Source organism: Quercus lobata, chromosome 2 (genome assembly GCF_001633185.2).
Source record: "Quercus lobata isolate SW786 chromosome 2, ValleyOak3.0 Primary Assembly, whole genome shotgun sequence".
Classification (NCBI taxonomy): domain Eukaryota; kingdom Viridiplantae; phylum Streptophyta; class Magnoliopsida; order Fagales; family Fagaceae; genus Quercus; species Quercus lobata.
Window position 1 is genome coordinate 77,692,862 of NC_044905.1, and position 13,114 is coordinate 77,705,975.

Consider the following 13,114-nt stretch of genomic DNA (forward strand, 5'->3'; position numbering starts at 1 on the left):
AGCCCATCGTCAAGTTTCAGTTTATACCCTCCAACCTAACATAAATCTCATTTTTCGGAGGGGAAACTTTTTTGTCCTCGACAAATTTATAAAACACTAGATAATCTTCAAGTTTTGATTGAATTAATCTATTAGGCACTCAAGCAATTTTCATTATTGAGTTAACGGTAGAAACTAAAGAGTAAGACTTAGGTACAATACTTAGATGTTATTCCTTAAGTTCCATTTTTAAGATTCTACCATATGGATTTTTTTCTAAGTAGCTACATGACTGAATCATAAGAAGAGAATCTAAAGAAAATACCTAAGATACTGTACTTAAGTTTTATCTGAAACTAAATTTTTTTTAAGTTGAAAAGAATAGAAATCAAATTAACTATTATTAAAATATAATGATAAAATTAATAAGAACTAAAATGATATTTTTACCCGTATAAATTAGAAAAAGCACAAGTCAAAACTTCGCAATAATTTCTCTTGAAACCTTGAAGGCCTGAGTTTGAAGGTTTGGACTCTATGGCCCATAAATCCTTTCCCGCCAAAGCCCACCAACCATTTTTCCAATGTTCTTTCTCGCTCTTCATCTCTCTCATTGTGCCACCTTTCAAAAAAGTAGTACTTTAACTGACTAGACCTCTCTCTCTGCTAAGGTACGGAACCAATTTTTTTCTAAAGTTCTTTGCTCTTTTGATTGAATTTTTGGATGCTTATGATTTTTATCGTACTTGGTGTTTTACTTGCAGTGCTGTGCTGGGTCACTAAGATTTTTGGGTATTGGGACATCAATGGCGGAAGAGAAGGACGCTTTTTATGTTGTACGGAAAGGGGATATCGTTGCCATTTACAACAGTTTGAGTGATTGCCAAGCTCAATCCGGGTCTTCTGTAATCTTTTTCAACCTAAAACTTAAAGTTTCTGACTTTATCTTTGTTTGAAAGTTACATGTGAAAGTTAATTCCTTTGTGGGTTTGTCTAATCATTTGGTCAAGTTTTTACATACCCAGTTGGATTTTCTCTTCTGGGTCTTCTTTAGTTGGATAAATTTAGTGTTTGTTTCTATGGATTCCCAAAAATTTATTAGGGTAGTGAAAAGGAATCGTTTTTTTTTTTTTTTGTCTGCGTTGTGTTTAAGACAGAGGCTTTCTTTCATGTTCAATTGACAGTGTGTAACCTAGGTTTCTTGTCCAAAAGGGTTAAATTAAGGTGCATTTGGATGGTTTTAAAGTCCATCTATTGCTCTCTATGCTTTCAAGTTCAAGCTTGCGTTTTTGTTAGAAAGTAATGCAATCTCTCTAAATTTCTGTCTTCAATAAAACTTAGTTGAACTCCTGGCTATGTTGGATGGTTCTCACTTCTGAGCTTTGAGACTTTTGAGTTGTACCCATAGTCTGAAGAATGATTTAAGTTCAGTCTGTGTTAAATACCATGGTTTTACCTAGTTTGTTGGTACCTAATATGATCTTTCCTTCTTGTCACGGGCTAAATTATTAACGAATTTATTCATAAAAAAACTAAAAACGGACGGAAATAAGGTTTCTTTTCCTTTATAGGTGTGGAATCCTTCCATTAGTGTGTACAAAGGATATTGCTTGTCTAAGGATGCTGAGGAGCACCTTGCCTCGCATGGGCTTAAGAATGCTACTTATTCTGTTGGCGCTGCTGATGTGACAGATGATCTGTTTGGCAAACTTGTTGCTTGCCCCTTTCAGGTTTGTTAACGAAGCACCCCATTAATAGATATTTTTCTTCTCTCATTTATTTTCTACATGGACATCAAGGGCTTGATATTGTTAAAGCACATCATTATTATGAAAGTTTTGAACTGTTCTTCCACATTTTGATGTATAGTATCTCTGAACCATTTAGAAGCCTTATACTGTCTTTGGACTTATAAAGAAGCTTGATTGCTGTTCCTTTGCTTTTCTTTTCAGTTCAATTTTTACTGTTGATCATTTTATTGTTGTTCTTAAAAAAAAAGTCTGCTGTCGGGTGGAAAAAAGACATTGAATCCATTGTGGTGTCTATATTTCATGTTATCAAGACTTTTGATAGCACCTTTCTTCTATGGTGTAGAACATATTAGTTAACAACATCATTTTGATTCAATAAATTTTTACTTGAATTATTGACTGTATGATTGGGGATATCATTTTTTTTCAGCAACCAGCTTCTTCTGGAGTAAAAGCAGCTGACAAGGATTTTCACACAAAGAGATTACAAGGAGCGCTTGATTCAGACAGTGTTGTAAGTTAAAATGCATAACATATGCTTCATTAGAAATATGTGTCTGAAGGCATAGTCTCCATAGAATGTTGGAATCCATTGAAGGATATAGATTTTGACAAAAAATTGTGGCAATTTCCAATGCAGACATTAATTTGAGAATCCAGTTCACAGTTTGTCAAAGACAAGTTTTGATGAGTTCATTAGAGACATTTTTGAAACTAAAAAAAAATGAAGAGGCGGGGCAGGGGGCACAGGATTATAGAATAACCCAGAATGAATAGCATTTTTCCAAGCTGTTATTTGTGAACATCTTGAGAATAGAAAAGGTGGATTGATATTGATGTAGTGGTGAGTAATCACTTTGTCTGTTTCTTGTACCACAGGATCTGTCTGGATCAACTTCATTTTCAACAAATCCTCAGAAGAAACAGTTCAAGTCAGACTATGGCATTCAAGCTCAAGCAATTTCTTCTTTCGGTGTAAGCCGCTGACCTGATATTTACCATTCATGTACTACCACCAGAACTAATACTATATGTATTTCTATACATGCATATATGACTATGTATATAATTTTAAAAATATTGATGTCCATGGATCTACTTGCATGCATATAATATGGTATTTTAATTTTGTATACATTGTGTTCCACTGATTACAAATATGTAATGTAACTATGGATGTAAAAGGTTTAGTTCTCTATATATAATGGACAAGTTTTGATGAGTTCATTAGAGACATTTTTGAAACTAAAAAAAAATGAATAGGTGTGGGCGGGGGCAGGGGCGTTTTGAGGGGCAGGGTCACAGGATTATAGAATACCCCAAGCTGTCATTTGTGAACATCTTGAGAATTGAAAAGGTGGATTGATATTGATGTAGTGGTGAGTAATCAATTTCCTTGGTTCTTGTACCGCAGGAGGTGTCTGGATCAACTTCATTTTCAACAAATCCTCAGAAGAAACAGTTCAAGTCAGACTATAGCAATCAAGCTCAAGCAATTTCTTCTTTTGGTGTAAGCTGCTGACCCGATATCTACCATTCATGTACTACTGCCAGAACTAACACTATATGTATTTCTATACATGCATATATGATTATGTATTTAATTTTAAAACTATTGATGTCCATGGATCTACTTGCATGCATATAATATGGTATTTTAATTTTGTATACGTCTTGTTCCACTTGTTACAAATATGTAATGGAACTATGGATGTAAAAGGTTTAGTTCTCTATAACAGTGGAACTTGCCTGAATGCTTGGAAAGCCAAATTTTTCTAAGTCTAGTCTTTTGTGTTGGGGCTCTTAATATCTTAATCTGGATTCTTATTTTGGATATTCATTTATCTATGAATGTAACTCCCCAAATTTTAAACAGCGATGTGGCTGTATATTGGTTTTGTATATAATGTATATGCTTTATTGAAGAAATATGTTCTTGTATTTGCAAGTGAAAATCGCGAGTCTTGTTATATGCAAAATTTTTTGGCATCAACAAAGTATAACATAACCAAGCAATTGCAATGTCACTGGTCCAGCCTCTGGACCTTGTGTGTTAATAAAGGACCTGATCTTCTTGTTCTGCATAATGTTGAAGTATATGAAAGTCGTCCAAGTTGCCCAGCCTTCCTGTATTCTTCTGTTTGATGGTGCTTCGAAAGGAAATCCTGGACAAGCTGGTGCAGGAGCTGTGCTGCGTGCTGAAGATGGAAGTATGGTATGCAGTTAACTGAAGAATATCCAGTGCTTTTAGGTTTCTGATCTGTATTTTTTAATGTAGCTCTTTCTAACTCTGAGCTTGGTTAGGTCTGCCGATTGCGTGAAGGGGTGGGCATTGCAACAAATAATGTTGCTGAATATCGAGCTGTACTTTTAGGTTTGAAACATGCTCTTAAGAAAGGGTATAAACACATTCGTGTCCAAGGAGACTCTAAACTTGTCTGTATGCAGGTTTGTTGTTCTATTCTGTAACTTTGATTTTTTTTAATGATCTCTCTCTCTCTCTCTCCTTTTCTTTTTCATCCATGTATCTTAAATAGACACTTAGAAACTTTTTTTTTTTTTTTTTTTACAACTTACAGGTGCCTCTAGACACCTTAACTATATAATTTTTTTTTTCTTTTTCCGTTTAAATTGTCCTCATAGGTCCATCTTTTTCAAATTGGGCTTGAACATAACTGCAGCCTGTATAAATATATGTTCAATTCCCTTATGATGCAATTAATATGGTGTTGATGGTATAATAAAGATAAGGAAGACACGTATTGATCATATTTTTGGATGCTACCTTGATATCAAGGTTATTGTCATTCCCTTATTTTGTTCTTCTGGCATGTTACATATTTACTTTGTTGCTTTACCTTTCATCAAGTGGCTTTCATTACCTTTTGAGTTTATGCCCCTTTGGATATATGGTTTGTTTAATATTCATTCTTATGAGGCTTCTTAATGATACAGATTCAGGGTCTTTGGAAAACCAAAAATCAGAATATGGCTGACTTGTGTAAAGAGGCGAAGGAGCTTAAGGATAAATTTGTGTCATTCCAAATCAATCATGTCCTTAGGGTACATGCAAATGGTTACTTGTTTCTTCTGCACTATCTATATGATATTATTTTCTGATATATAATTTAATTTCTTTTGCTCTTTACTTTAACTCATGCATCCTGCAGAATTAGACCTCTTGCCTACCAACTCCTTCTTTAAGGGGTTGGAAGTGCCATTTAAGCTCAAGAACATGGGCATTTGTAAAACATTGTGCAGATATTTTTAATTATATATTGATTCTTGACAAACCCCTTGTTCCTTATGGATTTTTTAATCCATGGCTGTCATCTATAAGTTAGGGTTCATTTTTAGTTTTCCTGTCAATTATACCATAAGTGGTGTAGCTGTCCACTCTTGAATCTTGACAACACCAAAATGCTGTTAGAACTGATAAAGCAACCACATGAGAAAGTTGTATGCTTCTATAATTGAGTGTTGCATTCATCTTGTCCATAGTTAATGAAATCATAAGTAATAAAAATTGAAAGCCATCACACCCCATTAGTTGAAAGAGAGTTATTAAAGAACCAGCATTTGCTCTATCTTATTTAGAGTTCTTGGCTTCGTGCCTGCTGATTTCCAATCCTGTTATTTCCCCACTCTATTTATCTTTATCAGGACGAGAAATCATCACTCTATCTGGCATGCTACCCTTATGCTATGTGGCCTCTGAAGATAGTGCTTTCCAGAGCTTGTTATCAATAAAGTGAATGTAATGTATCACGCCATATCTTGTCTCAACATTGATCATGCATGCCAAACTTTGAGATAAAACATACTATAATGCTTTATTTTCATGACTTTTGCCACCTGCATTATGTGTTTGTTCAGTACCTGAGGGCATATCAGACACTAGTTGGTGGGCCATTAGTTTGTTGTTATTCCTGATACTGGACGTATCCTACGTAACAAGAGGTGGCAAGCTATATTCATGCCAGTATTAACCTTCTTTATAGAATGTGATCGATGGATATGCTAGTATTTAGATAGTAGTGCTATGCTTATTATTTTTCTACTTTTTTTGTAAACATTATTCTTGTTTTCTGCCACACATTCTCTGAATGCAAAATAATACATTTTTATCATTTTCAAGGAATTTAACTCTGAAGCAGATGCTCAAGCAAACCAAGCTGTAAATCTCAAAGGTGAGTGCATTTTGAGCTCTGTTCATTTTCTATTGTTTTACTATTTTACTTTTTTTCGTACCTTTGTTTTGGCAGAAGTTAGTGAATCTTTTGCTTATGCAGATGGGCAGGTTGAAGAGGATTGTAGGAAGATGTAGTAAGAAGCTACATCTGTTTATTGAATGGCAGAAATGCTGTTGCCTGACTTTTTTGGACTTGTTATCCTTCAGGCCAGAATCTGTGATACCTTCTGCAGGTGAAGTAAATTTAAGTATGCTTAGTTTACTAGAATCTGCTAGATAAATTGGGGCAGATTGTCTTTTAATGATTAATGGGATACTATTTAATATGTATTATATTCAAGCTTTTGCTTCAGCTGTTGTCCTCTAGTCCGTGAAGATTAGAGATGTTTAGTGTTGATTGGTAATTTAGAAATCTGTGAATACACAGAATATTTGTGTAATATTTATCTCCCCCCCCCCCAACACTCACACACCCCCGATTCCCTTAAAGGTGTTGAATTGTCCATCACAACATTAAGGTTTTGATGCAACAGACCATAACTCAAGTGACCTGATCAGCATATTTAGACCATAGATTTTTAGATATTAAAAGTTGGTGGTAGCTATAGTGAGAACCTGAATAGGGAAGTGTTAACTCAAATGTCCATCTTGCAGTGTGCTGTTTGCATGTTTGGGAGTTCCTAAAAGAATGGAAAGTTAAAATAAAGAGGGGATGGAAAATGAATTCGTAGAATTCTTAAATTCCGTCCTTTGTTGTTTGGAATTTGTAATAAAAGGAAAGCAATTAGTGTATCATCTTAAGAGCATAATTATAATGAAAATTATGAAATTATTACTTTTTTTAATAGTGTGCTTGTTCTGTTATGAGAACAGAGAGGCAAAAAAGTTCTTTCGTATAATAAAAAACTGAGGCATTGAGTCTAGTTTGTTGAATTCTCTCATGTATTTGGTATCAAATAATATCACGTCAGTGATATCAAAATCCAATAAACAAGAAAAATGTATACAAAAAATAACTTGCCCACTAACAAAATGAAAGATATATGTTAGTGGATAGTTATTTTTACACGTTTTTAGTTTATTAGATTTTGATATAGATAACATAACATTATTCGATACAAAATACTTTTTTCAATCCCTCGCCAGTCCTTTTTCTCGGTTCCCTCCATCCAAAAAAAGGCTTTACGGATGATCAATTATTCAAGATATAAATGATGAGATGAAATTTGAATTACTTATTTATTAATGAATAATTAAAGATTTTATGAAGGATTTAGCTTATAGACTCTAAAAAGTTATATAATTTTGTTAAATAATGTTTTTTGATCTCTTTAATTTTTGGGTTGTTATTTTGACCATAAGAGTCTTATGGACCGGAATCTCTTTAAAAAAATGTTGATTCTAAATTCTTCCCTCAACTATTGCACTATCAAAAAGGGTTGTTATTTTGATTTCTCAAGCATACAAATTTGCAATAGCACATGAAAATCACCAATCAATGTCGTAATTTTTATTTAGACCTGTCAACTATAAATCATTAAACACTCCAAATATCATTGTTTCTCCTGACCTCACCCCTACTATACCCTATCAATGTATATCTTAACCCTCAAAATCAAATAGAATAGTAAAAAAATATTCAAGATTACACGTTTGGACCCTTATAGTTTGTTTTTACTTTTTATTTTGGTCCTTAAAGTTTAAGATTTTTATTTTAATCCTCCAAATTCAATTTTGTTCATGCTTGTGATTAAAATTATGAAAACCAGAAGAAACACATTATTCTGTTATTACATAAAAAATTATATCAATCACATAGATGGGTAAAAGAACCATCTGGAAAAATAAACTTGATGAACTAAAATGAAAAATCTCAAAGCTAAAAAAAAAAAAAAAAAAACTAAAATTTTTAGGGTCAAAAGTGTAAATGAGTGACTTTTTTGGCCTACGGATTAGGATAGGGAGCGAAGAAGCACAAAAACAGTCACTGAAAGCTAAAAAGCAAAGCAGAGTGAACCAAAATGGCAACCAATGGAGTCTCAATCTCAGCAACATTCTCAGTTTCTGCTTCCGCTTATCCCGTAAAACCACTCCGTACGACTCCCAATAACAGCCCTTTTCTGAGGTTGCCGTTTCGAAACCATGTCGTTTCGAATTCTTTCCAACAACGTTTCACAATTAAAGAGATAAACACGAAGAAGCAGAAGCAGCTGCTGAGAATAGTGAGGTCTGTGGAAGAAGAAACCCAAATAATTCCAGAGGAACAACAACTTGGAGAAGCAGAAGTAGAAACGTTGTCGTCTTCGCCGGACCAACCTGCCGTTTCGGTACCCGTTTCTCCTTCTGACATCCTTACCATGTTCTTTCAGGTACTTTTTTTTTTTTTTTAACAAAAAAAAAAAAAAATTGATTTTTCTTTAATTATGTAATTATAATGTGGAAATTATTTGTGCCAATTCTCGTTACTTTTTTATTTTTTTAATGATTTAATAAAAACAAGAAGAAGAGTAATGACACAATTTTTCACATTTGATAATGGTAGTTTGTTGTAATTGTTGCCTAAGGACTTTGGCTTGGGTCTAGTGTCTCCAATGCTTTAGAGTTCTGACTTGGGATCCTCTAAAAGTTTGAGTAACTTTACTATAGTATTCTTAACATATTAACCGTTTACTACTCTACTAAAGAATTGAGTGGCCTACATTTTGTTAGTATTTGAAGTTTTGAACAACATTGATTGAGTATATCTATTTTGACATTTATTTAACCTATTGCTGATGTGACCAAATCTTTATAACAAATTGTTAGAATTTTAGAAACTTTATAGTGGAGTTCCATTAAAGGCTCTACCTTGAGTTATCTAAGAGCTTTATAGGATCTCACCTATGGATTACAATTGCTTAGTATATCACTAAAAGTCTACATTTGTATGTTTGAAGGCAGAGGGAGTCATGAATGAAGCAACTGTTCCTACTGTCACCAAAGCCTTAGAGGTATATTGATATATATCCCAACTCTTTTAGATTCCCTTTTATTATTTCTTTTTATTAAAAGCAATTTTTTCCATGTCGAGCCTTGAAACTCAGTGGTATGGCCTGCTCTCAGAGTTCAAATCCCCCTTCCCTATTGTTGTAACTATCAAATTTAAAAGAATAAGTAACTCCTTCCTATATGAATGGATGCAAGAGCATATTTGTTTCCTTGCTCTAGTGTTGCAATGGTACTTTGAGTTCCATGATTGAGATTATATTTCTGTATACGATGATCGAAGAATAAAGCCCTATGTTCTCTCAATTCCATTTAACATATATACTGTTCTTGTTCATTAAGATTATTTGCTTAGAGATGAAAGACAAGTGTTGAAGGGAGGAGGAGGTGGGAACGTGCTGGTTCCAATTTAAGGTCCGTTTGGATTGAGGGAGAGGGAGGGGGAGTAGAGTAGATTTAGTACAAAATTAGCTTATTTTTAGCCAACTCTACTCTACTCCCCTTCACTCCCCCTCCTTCCCCCCTCCATCCAAACAGGCCATTAGTGTATCTTTTTCAATTGCAGTCTTAGCAGATCTTGTGATTGGGCCTTTGAGGTGCCTTTTTCTTGCCTTGCCTCGCCTGAGCACTTGGCACGCCTTTGACTACCCAGTCTGGAACCTAACAGAAACCTTTTGCATTTAATTTTTAGTTTTAGTTGATTGTGAGAAGATTTTAAAGTTTTTGTTGTTAGTTTTTAATTCAACATAGTCTAGTCAAATTTGGTAGCTGAGAGTTCAACCCAAAATATTGATATTATAAGTGGGGAAATCAGAGCTAGTATCTTATGTAAATGGAGAGATTAGGGTTAAAGGGTGAAAGGAATGGGGAAGGTATAAGGTAGAGAACTGTATGGTCAAGATACATCCTGATTGTTGAAATTTCAAGCTAGTGTCAGTTATATATATATATATATATATATAGACAGAAACACAGTACAACTGTAATTCAAAAAAGAAAGCTCACTGCTCACTGCTGCCTAAACACATTCCCCAGACACACGCGCACACTGCTCACTGGCCACTGCTCACTGCTCACTGAGAACAAAAGTAAATGTTTAGTTCATGAATTGCTTATTAATAAATTGTTATCTGTAGCATGTTGATTCGCACTATTGCTTGTTCATCTTTTCTTTTGTAGGAAACAGAGGGCATTACTAATTTGAAGGTTAAAGTTGTTGAGGGCATTGCAAGTGTTGAGGTGTGTATGCACTAGGTTTTGGATTACCAATTGTAAGGAAGTGACAACTACTTCAATTGAAACTGTAGCTGGTGTAAAAATTTGGGATATGCTTAATGAATCATGCTCACATAAAATTTTCCAGAATTGTCAAAAAATTTATTTAATCCCTTAAGATCAGTTGCTTGCCTATAAGTTCTGGTGGGCTGCCCAAAGTCGGGGGTTTGGTTATTGAGAATGGTTAATTATATCTGTTGTACATATCATTTGTTTTTTCTTTCAATGTTCAAGATCAAAATTTATTTTCATTCTTCAGCAAGAGACATCAAGACATTGACTTTTTTTTTTCTACTCTTTTTAGTTGACAAAACAGACAACAGTACAAGCTACAGGAGTAGCTTCTAGTTTGGTTGAGACCATACAAGGTTCAGGCTTCAAGCTGCAAACTTTGAATTTGAGTTTTGAAGATGAAGAGGATTCCGTTGCCTAGAACTTACGAAACTCAGAAAAAAATTATTTATCCATGAGCTCTATTTCCTTAGAATCTTGGTATGTAGGCATATGATTAGACATACTGAACTGGTGGTGGTGGTGGTGGTGAAATACTGAAATCATTGCAATGCTCAAGAGATGTAAAATGATACTGCTTTACCAGGATCATTTTTAAAATTCAAGTTGGCAAATGTTGTTATGCAGTGATTGTGATGTTTGCTAGGTAAAATGATGTTTCAAGCAAGTTTTTGGGTTTGGTTCTGCCCATCATATCAATGGCACTTTTTCAAGGTTCCATTTTCACTGCAGTCAGGTTTGTACATGCTAAGTGAGACCTTGATTTACAAGTATGGTAAAATTGTGCTAAATAAAGGGAAAGATGTTGCTTTAACATGTAGTGTGAGGATGAAGTGCTTCTATGTAACGTAGAGACTAGAGAGGGGAGAAGGGAAACAAACGAAAACAGAGACAATTTGGTTATCTGAGGCCCTGTATTTCTTAATCTTGAATCCATTAAAGTTTTAAATGAAAGATGAAAAGAACAATGAGTATCCATTAAAACTACTACTCTTGCCAATTAAAAGACAGAGAGAGACTAAAATTAGAAATTCCCATAGTCAAATGCAATTTGACAAGCCTGGGAGCTCCTCGAGAACTTCATTAACTCCTTGCGAATACAAAGCTTTGCCTTGGGGCTTAGATGACTTTCAGCCATGATTTTCATTATCTTTAATACTCTTGCTTCCTTCAGGATTTGTCTTACAAGTTCCATCGTTACCTCATTCTCTGAAATACCTTTATAATGACAGGTCATGAGGTGTGATGACAAACATTCAGGAATATCCAATGGCTCCTCCATGTAACTGGTAAGTACAAGACTACCAAACATAGGGTGGTATGTTGATTCAAAAGGCAAGTGTTTGTAGCTTTGGAACATAACAAGGCAAGAGTCGCACTGCATCCCAGGCATAGCACTCACGCCAAAGCAAACCATAAAACTTCAAGGAAGACATTATAAAACATGGGAACATCATCATTGGCAGCATCTGCACGACAATATAACAATCACAAATTTCTTTTTTGATGAATAACAATCACAAATTTCACTTAGTCATGACTCACTCACAATGATATTATTTAGTTCTTTGCAATGTAATTATAAAGTAATTTAATAAAAGATAGAGGGTCAGAGCATTAAGCATGTAGCATGCCCTTACCAGTTTGGTTTTTGTGCTCAATTCCATGGATATAGGTATATAACATCATTACAGAGTTGTCCAATGAAGTCTCATGAACTCCGTACATACTTTTCACTCGTCCAACTACATTCCCCAACTTGGACCGATTCAACAGAGTTGGGAATGCTTTCCAATACGAGTTGCTTGCCCAAAACAACTCTGATGCGTTATGATAATTAACCGAACTCCTAGAACCAAAGAGGTGTCGTGGTGTAGTTGGTTATCACGTCAGTCTAACACACTGAAGGTCTCCGGTTCGAACCCGGGCGACGCCATTGTCCTTAAATTGTATGCGTTGTTTTTTGGCTTCAAAATTGCGTTTAAACTTTTCTTCTCCTACTCTACTTTTGAGCTAAAAAAAAAAAAAAAAAGTGGATTGGGCCTGTAACCAAGTTTTTTGAGCTAACTCCTTTATTTTTGTTTTAGAACTTTTTTTATTTATTTATTTATTTTTGAGAAGATTTTGTTTTAGAACTTTGTCGAATGGGTTACATTTATTCCCGTCTTTTCTTCTCCCATTTTTCTTAAACATTATCCTTTTTTTTTTAAATAATTTTTGGACAAAATTTAGCTACAAAATCGATTGTATCCTAAGACTATAACCTTATTTAAAATTTTTTTATTGGAGGTGAAATTTGACAAATCAACCATTGGATTACATATTCTTCTTATAAACTCCATAATTGCAAAATTTCTGGAAAATTAAAGATCAATAGTTATGTCATCAATAAATTGTTTAAATTGTAAGTTTTTGTAGTTTAAAATTATACATTAAATATAAACTTATAGATTACATAGTAAATGTTTCTAAAAAAAAAAAAAATTATATAGTAAATAATATCCGTTTAATACAAAATTTGAAATGTGTATTAAGAGAATAAAAAACATGCTATTCAACGGTTAGATTTTCAAAATATGTAGTACTTTTTATTTTATTGAGTAAGGTTGTAGTCTAAGGCTACAACCAATTTTGTAACTAAATTTTGTCCATAATTTTTTTATGCTAAGCAAACAACAAAATATTGGTACTTACAGTTATAGACTTAAGTCTTTTGTAATATGACTCATAAAATAAAAAAAAGTCTTTCAATCTTTAGTAGTAGTAATAATAATAATAATAATAATAATAATAATAATAATAATAATATTTACAGTTATAAACCGTTTAAAGTTTAAACAATTTTATAAAGCTTAGATAATCTTCAAGTTTTGATCGAGTAAACGAGGTAAAGTGATTTGTATCTTTGCTTATATATCTG

The 13,114-nt window shown here is 33.8% G+C and overlaps 2 protein-coding genes and 1 non-coding gene across 5 annotated transcripts; all 3 read left to right on the plus strand.

Annotated features, from left to right (window-relative positions):
• The first annotated feature begins 521 nt into the window (after positions 1–521).
• Positions 522–6,364, plus strand: LOC115976709. Of its 2 annotated transcripts, none has more exons than XM_031098168.1 (11): positions 522–650; positions 744–884; positions 1,551–1,709; positions 2,161–2,244; positions 2,610–2,705; positions 3,145–3,240; positions 3,826–3,945; positions 4,035–4,178; positions 4,686–4,806; positions 5,869–5,920; positions 6,023–6,057. In XM_031098168.1, exons 2-10 carry the CDS (start codon positions 786–788, stop codon positions 5,874–5,876), a joined length of 927 nt encoding a protein of 308 aa, XP_030954028.1. In that variant the 5' UTR covers positions 522–650; positions 744–785; the 3' UTR covers positions 5,877–5,920; positions 6,023–6,057. The 2 variants fall into 2 exon arrangements, with proteins under 2 accessions (XP_030954028.1, XP_030954027.1); XM_031098167.1 differs by having other exon boundaries at positions 524–650; positions 4,686–4,793; positions 6,023–6,364.
• A 1,496-nt stretch (positions 6,365–7,860) lies between these two features.
• On the plus strand, positions 7,861–10,638 carry LOC115976711. Of its 2 annotated transcripts, XM_031098169.1 has the most exons (4): positions 7,863–8,291; positions 8,859–8,912; positions 10,087–10,146; positions 10,487–10,638. In XM_031098169.1, exons 1-4 carry the CDS (start codon positions 7,944–7,946, stop codon positions 10,613–10,615), a joined length of 591 nt encoding a protein of 196 aa, XP_030954029.1. In that variant the 5' UTR covers positions 7,863–7,943; the 3' UTR covers positions 10,616–10,638. The 2 variants fall into 2 exon arrangements, with proteins under 2 accessions (XP_030954030.1, XP_030954029.1); XM_031098170.1 differs by lacking the exon at positions 10,087–10,146 and having other exon boundaries at positions 7,861–8,291.
• Positions 10,639–12,056: 1,418 nt separating this feature from the next.
• On the plus strand, positions 12,057–12,130 carry TRNAV-AAC. The gene has a single exon. It is a non-coding gene; the product is annotated as a tRNA-Val (tRNA).
• The last annotated feature ends 984 nt before the right edge of the window (positions 12,131–13,114 follow it).